The 10,116-nt window shown below is 37.9% G+C and overlaps 2 protein-coding genes across 3 annotated transcripts; one reads left to right on the top strand and one right to left on the bottom strand.

Annotated features, from left to right (window-relative positions):
* Window positions 1–2,700: 2,700 nt before the first annotated feature.
* On the top strand, window positions 2,701–8,883 carry LOC122015070 (AT-hook motif nuclear-localized protein 10-like). Of its 2 annotated transcripts, none has more exons than XM_042571740.1 (6): window positions 2,701–2,859; window positions 3,418–4,033; window positions 5,226–5,278; window positions 7,061–7,192; window positions 7,528–7,689; window positions 8,330–8,883. In XM_042571740.1, the coding sequence occupies exons 2-6, from the start codon at window positions 3,583–3,585 to the stop codon at window positions 8,564–8,566; spliced, it is 1,035 nt and encodes a 344-aa protein (XP_042427674.1). In that variant the 5' UTR covers window positions 2,701–2,859; window positions 3,418–3,582; the 3' UTR covers window positions 8,567–8,883. The 2 variants fall into 2 exon arrangements, with proteins under 2 accessions (XP_042427674.1, XP_042427673.1); XM_042571739.1 differs by lacking the exon at window positions 2,701–2,859 and adding an exon at window positions 3,136–3,360 and having other exon boundaries at window positions 3,432–4,033.
* A 687-nt stretch (window positions 8,884–9,570) lies between these two features.
* Window positions 9,571–9,978, bottom strand: LOC122016841. The gene has a single exon (XM_042574265.1). It carries the CDS (start codon window positions 9,976–9,978, stop codon window positions 9,571–9,573), a length of 408 nt encoding a protein of 135 aa, XP_042430199.1.
* Between the last annotated feature and the right edge of the window lie 138 nt (window positions 9,979–10,116).

The raw sequence follows: 10,116 nt of genomic DNA, 5'->3' as shown, positions 1-10,116 counted from the left end.
CCATCTAGACTAGCTAATTTAACTCATCTAGATGATTTAGCCTAATTGTAATTTAACTTACTCCTGACTATGGTAGTAATTTATTCATAGTAAAAAAAATGAATACACTCATTTTCAACATCTTCATCAATTCATCTCAAGATCAACACAAATTTATTCCTAATTATAATATCATGAAAATATATCAAATTGTCATTCAGATAAAATATTTATATTTTTATAAAAAAAAATTATCATGAGTATTTTTTAATTTACCTTTAAGATTGATAAAAAATTTTATAGGACTGATCAATCATCTAAGATTTATTATTATTATTATTATTATTATCCATCCAACTATCATAATCAGTCAAACTGGGTCTAACTAGATGGACTGATATAACTAGTAATCTTAGACTACCTAGCCGGATTAGCTAGCCTTGTTCTAAATCAAATTGGGCTGACCAACATATTTCATCAACTTAACTTTATTTGATTAACCTATTTGACCGACAAATATAGTTTTTTAAAAAATATATCCTTATTTTTTTATAATGTTATAATCGCTAGACAGTTGTACACTTACAATCACATAGCAAGTTATAAAAGTTATGATCTGCTGCTAGGATTATATAATTGTTTTAACATAATAATAATCAATATTTATCAGAAAGAATTATATACGTAATTATGATATATATTTGTTATAATAACAGCTATAGTTCCTACCGTAGTATTATTAGAGCTCCAATGTCTAGGACCTCTTATCTTAATATTTTCTTGATCTCTTCTCTGGTTTTTGTTACGGAAAAAATAATTAATCAAGTTGGATAACATCGAGTTTAGGATGATTTATTTGACCCCATAAAAATTTTCCATCGACTATCAGGATAAATCGAGAAGTGCTCACAACGGACAGTCCAGGAATCCAACTTCCTTTAGTTGCGTGTCCTATTTGGAGAAAAAATTTCTGTAAATTCGTCATAACCACGGGTACTTGAGTGACAACCTGAATACTCTACCACTGCACCATTAAATCTGAGAATTAAATTGTGATTGAGCACGAGCTCCCTTGAATTTATTTTTCATCTAAATTATAGTTTAACTTGAACAGATGGTAAAAAATTACTAACGATGAACGAACTAAGGGATACCCTCATATAGTTGAGCCGATCACTAATTTGTAAAAATAGATCAGAATTAATTCCCGATAAAATCGGGAAAAATATCTTTCTATACATATGACTTTTGTATAAATACTTTAATATTATTAATATGGATCAAAATTAAATATTTATATTATAATAATTATAATAAATAATTACTACCACAATACTTAAAATAAAAATTATTTCGATAAAATATTATTTCGATAAAATATTATTTTAATAATAAATTAAAAAGGGCGCTGGTTTATTATTTTTTTTTTCAAATTTAATCACTCCAAAACTTGGTTAAATTTAACAGCTCAATATTTTAGTTTCATTTGATTATCACTCCCCTTCCCCCAAATATATTACTTGTCGAAATTATAACAAATGTTTTTTTTTTAGAAAAAAATGTTTATGACTCTCTATAGTAAACAAGGAAACAAAGTAGGTGCCAAGAGGTTGGAGTTTGTGTTTGTTTTGAGCAACGAGGCATCAGTCACATGCCTCCTTCCATCCCTTGTCTTTTTTATCGTTTCCTCCCCATTATTTTAAATTTAACCAAACCACCCATAGCCACACGCTGCATTCCCACCTAATTCAAACTTCTCGGGAATCCAAACCCGAATAGTAAATTGTCCTAATTACACGGGCATAATTCATAAAGTAGTCAGATATATTTAAATTTACCCCCCGACATTTCATTTTCAAAGTCGGTCTCCCCTCTATACCAGCCCTTGTCTCTTTCCTTCTAACTCTGTTTACTTCGGTCAGAGTGTGAAGTTTTTTAAAATTTTTGTTTTTTCTGAATTCAATCTATGGAAAATTTTGGTAAACAGCAGGAATACTTTTAAGAGAACGTAATTGAAATTAACATAAAAATAATAATATTATTCCTGTGGAGAAGCAAAAGCGTGGCTATATTTTGCATGTGATCTTTTTTCAGTCTTATCTCCTTTTTTTTTTTTTTTCTCATTATTATATCGTCACGCCGAAAAAGACTGAGACTATTCATTTAATTTATCGTCTGCATGTGGCAGTCAATTCGTAAGCCGCCTTAATTCATCCCGCCCTTTGTGAAAATGGGGGTCGATATATCACGCGATGCTTTTGTCACTTTTCCTTTAAAAAAAAATAAATAACGTAAACGGAAATTTCCATTAATATAATATTTGCAAAGATTTTAGTAAATATTAATTACAAGACCCATTTATTAAATTAAATGTAGCATCAGAGCGGCGAGGGGGACATTTATTTAGGAAACTGCACCGGTCGTACGACAACGCCAACGTCGAGATTCGTGCGCGCGCATCTCCACGCGAAGTCAGTGATGCCGGAGCGGGCTTTGTGTGTGTGTTTTATGGTCCACACAAGGTCATTAAATAATATTTAAAAAATATTGCGTCAGAGCAAATGGCTTGTTTATCCGACTTATCTTTTAAGTATTTTTTTGTTTTTTTTTATAGGGAGTTGATCAATTTTGACGGTCGATTGAGAATAAAAATTGTTTTTTTTCCCGATAAGATGGTAGCTGTTATTGTAAATTTATTATTAAAAAATGGTATAAATTTTCTACTTTCCGTTTTCCAGTGAGCTTCCTTTTTGGAAATTGTTAAAAGAAATGATTATGAGAAAGGAGTGGGAGAAATATTAGGGAAGGATTTTCACCCTTTTGCAAGTTTGGCGTGAGTGAGCTGTCCTGGCGAGGCTTTGGAGCACGTCCACGAATTAGGTTTTTTTTTTTAATTTACTTCTGTTTATTTCTTTTTTTCTCTGCGGAGTAGTAGTTTTTTCATCATAGTTTCGCTATTTTTCGGTATTTTCTCGGCATTTTCCGCTCGAAATTCGTTTTTTTTTTTGTTTTTGCGGGAAAGCAAGGTGAAAAAAAGGAACTTTGGGGATTAACTTCGTTTGTGTGGTTGAGGAATTTCTGCGGTTTAGATAAACTTTAGATTTGTTTTTCTTCTTCTTTTTTTCTTTTTTCTTTTTCTTTTTACTGTTTTGCATTAGGTCTAGGCTTAGAGGCTTAGTTTAGCTTTGTTAGTCCATTTTCCACTTTTTTTTTTGCACTGTCTTGTGGCTTGATCATTCTGTTGCTGCCAGCTACGCCGCTTTTATGGTTCTTGTTTGTTATCGAAGTGAAGATTGGACTTCGTCGATGATTAGGGTTTTGAGGGTGCTCGAGTTACTACTTGCATCTGTGACTTTGAGCTTGTCCGAGTTGTTTCTTGTGGTAAAAATTCAAACTTTCTACTGATCTGTCTCCTTTTTTTGCTCCATGTTCTCTCAGTAGCGAACTTTCAGGAGCATGCGGAAACGTCTTCAGAATTAGATCATTGACTACACGCGCGAGTCTGGGCGTGATCTTACGTAGTTCTGTGCTTCCTCGGGAGTCTTTGGGTTTGTAGGATTTAGTTTGGCCTGCTAATATACTTCGAGCTTCATCATTTTTCCCATGGAAGTGAGATCAGAGCCAGGAATTGTGCCGTTCAGTTCCGGCGTCCAGAAAAGCCCAGTGCAAACCCAGTCGCCGATGCAGAGTATGCGATTGGTTTATTCGCAGGATGGAACGGCGTTATACAAGCCGATTACCACTACCACGAACACTTCTCCCGCTCCTGCTTCTTCTCCTGTTCCTGCTCCTCCTTTTGTTCCTGCTGCCTCTGCTTACGAAGGAGGAGGCGGAGGGGGAGGGGGCAGTGGGAGTATTGAACTTCCCTCTTTAGGTTTGCCTGCACAAGGCTTGAATATCAACACCGGGGATTCACTGAAGCGGAAACGAGGGCGACCGAGAAAGTACGCCCCTGATGGCACAATGGCTCTTGCTTTAACCCCTTCACCAACTGGAGCAACGGTGAAGCGCCGGCCTTATAACTCCAAGAAGAAGCAGCAGCTGGCTGCTTTAGGTAATCTTCTGTGTACATTGTTTATATCTTCTATCCATGGTTCTGATCAAATGTTTCATTCACTAGGGTTCCAATGCTGCACAATAGGAACTGATTTGAGCAGTAGTTCTAATGCTGAATGAGCTTCATGAAAAAAAAAAATCATTTTTCTAAACCAAAACAGAATCTCAAATGGGAAAAAAAAAACTTGAAAAAATATATTTAACAAGCAAAAACAATTATTTTTTATTTTAATTGCTCCTTTTTCGTGGAACATTCTGCCAAATTTTCTTAATATATATATATTTTGTGTTTACATAGATGGAAATAGCCAAATAGGAGGAAGAGTAGGAAATAAATGAACTTTCTTATTTCTCTTGTTTGCTTGGAAGGGAGAGGAGAGGGGAAGGTTTTTAACTTCGTTTACTTCCTCTGCTTTTCCACCCAATTTGACAAAAATGGAGGCAAAAGTTTGTCTCTAACAATGTCATAAGAATTCTTTTCAGTTTGTGCGAGTAAACAAGATTGGTCAAATTGAGAGGAAGATAAATTTTACTACTTGCCTTCTCTCCGACTCCTGCTTCCTCTTTAAGCACACAATAAAAAAGAGATTGGAGACTAAAAGGTATTCCACAACAACACAAAACCTAGATATTGGTATATTTTTTTGGTGCCTAACTGATTGGAGAATATTTTCTAAATATGGTTGGGATGGAACAGTCTCCTCAAAGGAATAAACAAGGCCGACTTGATTTGGTGGTGACCCAAGATTCTGGTAGATTTGATAGTCTTATTGACATCCATCAAAATACCATTAGACACTTGTATATTTTTTAAGTGTTTGCTTTGTTGATATAATGCAATATTTGCTTTTAATATCTAAAAGTTTATAGTAAATAATTTCGAAGTTAGATTGTGCATCAGTTATAGAAGTTTTATCACCTTAATTCCTGTGGTCATTAATTTATTGTTTTAATTTGGAGCACTTCTTAAAAATGCAAACACTTGACAAACTGTAACTTGTTGAGTGCCCTTCTTTGTAAGGGTTCAATTTATTTAGTCTTTTAAATAGTTTTCTTCTTTGTATGCCTGTGATCATTTAAATGTGTGCACCTTAAATTTCTTAAAGATTTTTAATTTTTTATTAGCCACATATCCACTTCTCCTTTTACGTAACTCAAAAATAATGAAGGTTATTTTATTTCACTTGTAGGATCAGCTGGGATTGGTTTTACACCTCATGTTATTACTGTGAAGGCAGGAGAGGTACCTCGATTACATAATGTCTAGGATGAGTAATTTCTTCCCGTATTTATAATGTTTGATGGCCATCTGCTCTCTTTAATATTTTTCTTCGGTATTTTCCATATCAATGATGATCATTCATAAAAAAGGTGGATTATGTGCCCATCATAAGGTGAATTGCTTCAAAAATTCCACTTTCTTTTAATGATTTATTGTTTGCTTGCAACATCTCTGATAATAATAGGTTCAAACGCCTCCAGTCTAGTTTCTTGTTTATCTCAACAGTAGATGCTGATAGATGAATATAACTATAAAACTGCTATTAGTTAGTAGGTTTATCTGCTTGTCTCCAGATGCAACTTTTATGGTTCAATGTTAACGTACTTGCAAAAATATAATTTGTCTTAAACTTCTCGAGATTGTCTATTGTTCATTCTTTTTAATTTCTACTTGTGTTTCCCATTAGAAAAGTCGATAAGCTTATTCTGTTAAGACTTTAATATCAGATTCACTACATATTCATATGAACATCATGCCCAAAGTTTCTTTGATAATATTTTGTGTGCTTCGAAGATACACATGCATTTTGATGCTGTATAATATTTCGCTGGTATGCATTATTGATTGTTAATAAGATGTTTTTTTTTCTAATTGGGCATTAAAATTTCAGTTGACAAGTATCCTTGTGCCACAAACCAAGGATTATAGTCTCTTTGACTAGACCTGAGTTTGCATACATGGGCACACCACACATGGACTTGTTAGGAGGTTGTGCGGGTTGCATGGTTAAGGGATTCCAGTAGTTATGATGGGTGGTTATGCGACTTTCAAACCTGACCACATTGGTCCCCTATTCTCTTTAATTCTATAGAAAGGCTGCTTATCCTCTGTGATAAGTGTGTGTATAATCTATTTGCAAGCAATACAAGTTTCATATTGCATTGTGTGTTTGGTCAGGTGGGCGGCTATGACTGAAATTTAGGACTGCATTGATGGATTAAACAAGTATACTAAACAATCTAGCATGATAGGTGGTATTAGAGCCATGACCCATGAGTGACCAAGCGTGTGTAGGTGGTGATCCTGCTCTTCCCAGCCGAAGTTGGAAGGTGGCATTCACTAACTTGGGAGATCGATTATCTTGCATGGAGATGATCCTTGTCATGGTTCAAGTTAATGGATGCTCTGACGGAGACATCAAATCATGCTTATGAAGCGTTGTGTGAGATCCAAGGAACCTTCATTAAGGAGTTGCAGGAGCAGATTTAGGGGTTGCAGTAGTCCCACATTGCTGACTATGTCAAAGGGATGACAGGCCCGAGATTAAATGTTACTTAGTCTAAAGAGTACAAAATCTTGTGAGTGGCTAAGGACCTCGAAACTTGGTTGTAGTATAACTATTTTTCTGGGAATGGTTGTGCATGATCCAATGCATGTAAGGGCCATGCCCATGAATTGACCGAAGTTTACCTGGCTTGTGGTGGCATTGACAATTGGACAAATGCAACGGAGAGCCATCTACACATGGGCTTAGTTGTAGTTCTATCCTGGCTTACTGATTGGAGTAGACTTGTGCTTGTAGTGGATCTTTTATATAGAACAATTTGTATCTGATGTGTTATGATACTCAATATACACGATCTTGCTAATTGAGGTATCTGTTCAAATCCCTATAGCTGATGTGTTATGAGACTCAATATGGACTCTCTTGCTGATTGAGGTTTCAGTTTAAATCCCTATAACTAGTTTAAGTTCTTTCTCAAGACATTAGTCTTCTAATATTTATATGATGTTTGCTTTCAGGATGTATCGTCAAAAATAATGTCCTTTTCTCAGCATGGTCCTCGTGCTGTTTGCATTCTTTCAGCAAATGGTGCGATATCTAATGTAACATTACGTCAAGCGGCAACTTCAGGTGGCACTGTAACTTATGAGGTCGGTGATTAAACTGCCAAATGATAGTTTTCACATTTTACTTTATTTTTTCTCATTTCCTGCTTGAAAGTGCATGAAGTTTTTTTTCCAACTGACTACTAATCCGAATCATCTATAATAGAATGACATAAAACATCCTAAATTAACTATGCTAGTTATGCTAGAATAGTCATGCAAGTCTATGAGTATTCATAGTAAGTTATGCTTTGTAGGATCATGGTCAAACGTTCAAAAAAATGGAGTTCTATTTATTTATTTATTCTTTTACACATTAACAAACATGTTTACTGCTGTTGTTGCTCTGCAATAATTTTAGATCTATATCTTCCCTGCAGGGACGATTTGAGATATTGTCACTGTCAGGCTCATTTCTACTTACAGAGAATGGAGGACAACGAAGTCGTACAGGTGGATTGAGTGTTTCACTTTCTGGTCCTGATGGCCGTGTGTTGGGTGGCGGAGTGGCTGGAATGTTGACTGCAGCTTCTCCGGTTCAGGTCATCTACTTTCTGTTCACTGGGTCCTTTGCTAGACTATTATCATGTCATGCATGCAGGAGCTCATAATCTTCTCCATGGTTCATGTTATCAAAAAAGAATTTTATGTGCAAGAGATTTCTTTTGTTTTTTGTGTCTTCAAATCCTGATTCAACACAAACCTCATACTCATCCAAGTCAATTTATAGTAAAATGCACGTGGTTCCTCGTGATAATAATTGATAACTTTGCGCGCTCCTAGTCTCTTACTGAGTTCATCTACATGATTTGCTTAATTCGTACATGTTTCTGTAGTTTGTAATGTACAACCCCATGCTTCTTTCTTCCCATCTACGTGCATCTTCAACAGATAGCCTATTTAACTCTGTTCATACATCCTTTCAAGGATCAACATTCAAATGTTCTTCTGTCTAATTTCCTAAACTAGAAATTTTTTTTATCCCAATTTGTGTTGAACTGGAGGAAGCAGAGTTGTGAATAATGTATTATAAATAATCCTTTATACTATATTACTACTCTTAGGTCGACATGAATTTCAACTTAGTTCTGTGTTCTTTTCTTAAACTAGCTTGTTTCTCTCCTGATTCAACCATTGATAAATTTTGCCGTTAATAAATTCAAACTGTGTGTTTCACTGCAGGTTGTCGTGGGGAGCTTCATTGCTGACGGGAAGAAAGAACAGAAGCAGAGTGTTCCTGGAGAACCGATGTCTGCTCCTGAAAAACTTGCACCAGTAGGGGGGATGATGGCCCACAGCCCACCATCACGCGGCACCCTGAGCGAATCCTCAGGCGGACCTGGGAGCCCATTCAATCACAGTACTGGGACATGCAACAATGGCAACCAGCAGGGATTGCCTAACATCCCATGGAAATGAGTTGCTGATTATGCCCCCCTTTAGGCCTAGTCTTTAGTGACTCGAAACGAATTACTGCTGTTTCATCTGGTTGGTTCTTCTGCTCCTCCCATTGTTGTGCTAGTTGATCGAAGTTTGTTTTTTTTAGTAAACTATTAGGGATTCGGTTGTAGTTTGTGTTAGATTTCATTAGGTCATGTTTCACTGCTAATCTAATGTACTGTTTGTTCTACTAATGCCTGAGAAGCAGCCAAACTTCTGTATAAAAGGTATTGCTATTGCATGTGTATTAACACTCGACTCGATCTAAACGTGTGCCTTTGTTAGCGTAGTCTTCAGTAAGATTTGTAGTTAAAATCTTGTATAAATGTGACTGCTGGTGCATGTGTTCATTATCTTCTTTGGCTGTTAATCCGTTTTGGTTCTTCTGCATTGCACTTCCATTCTCTATGAACTGTGAGAAACGGATAACTGGAAAAAAGATATGATCATGATCCTTCAAAAATCTCATCCTAAAAATAACAAAATAAAAAAGGGAAAAAAATACACTTCCAACTCATTATTTCATGGCGGTATGATCAAGAGCTTACAACGTTGTCAGTTGGGAAAAGATCCTTGAGAGGTACCAAGTTGAATAAGTTGACAGCGGTCTTGACGGAGTTATCTGCGCAGCTGATGGCAGAAGCACTGCCGCCGCCGTGCTTGTCGTCGTCGATCTCATCGCCACCGTATTGGCTGATGGTGATCCTCGTGATGTGATCGATGGTTCCATCGCGGAACACGAGGATGCCTTCGTCCTCCAAGTCGCAGTCCTTCATGGGGCGGTAGCATTTCTCGAACACACGGTCCTGCGTTCTCGTCAGCGACATGGTCCTGGAACAGAACGACGACAAATCACTTGACAAATTCAACGTTGAGAAGAGATGAGTGGTTGAGCAACTCGATCAAATTCGTTGATTTGATTGCTTTTCAATAAAAAGTCGCGATCTTGATAGCGGAGGAACCGTTCTCTCTCATCTCAGGTCTCACCTGACGTGGAAGAGGTTGGGGACGAGGGTGGGGCCGAGGTAGAACTCGAGGGCCAAAAAGAAGGCCTTGTAGGTCGTCAGGTGCAGGCCGTCGATGCGGGGATAGGGCAGGCGCGGCCGGGGACCCACCCCGGCCCCGGCGCCGCGCCTCCTCCCCTTCCCCCTCCCGCCGCGCGCCGCCGCCTCCGACCGCGACGCATACTCCCGCCAGGTGACCACCGACGGCTGCTGCTGTAGCTGTTCTTCCGGCAGCGGCGGCGGACAGATGGGGAGGGGGACGAAGCCGGCGGCGGCCATGAGGGGCTCCAACTCGTCGTGGGTCATGATGGGGCGGAACGTGCGGGTGTGCCACAGCGCCAGCTTCTTCGCGACCATCTCCTCTAACTTGACCGGCTTCCCCGCCATGGCCGTCGCCACCGTCTATCTACCGATTCAAAGCGAGGTTTTGCGAAGGGGGAGAGAGAGAGAGGAAAGGAAGCAGAAAGGGTTTCGTTTGGTTTTGGAAGGTGGGTCAAGAAGGAAAGAAAGGAAAAGCGGAGAGAC

The sequence above is a fragment of the Zingiber officinale genome, chromosome 8B, assembly GCF_018446385.1.
Source record: "Zingiber officinale cultivar Zhangliang chromosome 8B, Zo_v1.1, whole genome shotgun sequence".
NCBI lineage: Eukaryota > Viridiplantae > Streptophyta > Magnoliopsida > Zingiberales > Zingiberaceae > Zingiber > Zingiber officinale.
This window is presented reverse-complemented; position numbering and strand designations above follow the sequence as displayed.

Bases quoted from the DNA above. Each gene is read 5' to 3' on its own strand.
- LOC122015070 (XM_042571740.1), top strand. From the start codon at position 3,583: ATGGAAGTGAGATCAGAGCCAGGAATTGTGCCGTTCAGTTCCGGCGTC. The intron at 5,279-7,060 runs GTACCTCGATTA...GTTTGCTTTCAG, and splicing joins TTACTGTGAAGGCAGGAGAG to GATGTATCGTCAAAAATAAT. The intron at 7,193-7,527 runs GTCGGTGATTAA...TCTTCCCTGCAG, and splicing joins GTGGCACTGTAACTTATGAG to GGACGATTTGAGATATTGTC.
- LOC122016841 (XM_042574265.1), bottom strand. From the start codon at position 9,978: ATGGCGGGGAAGCCGGTCAAGTTAGAGGAGATGGTCGCGAAGAAGCTG.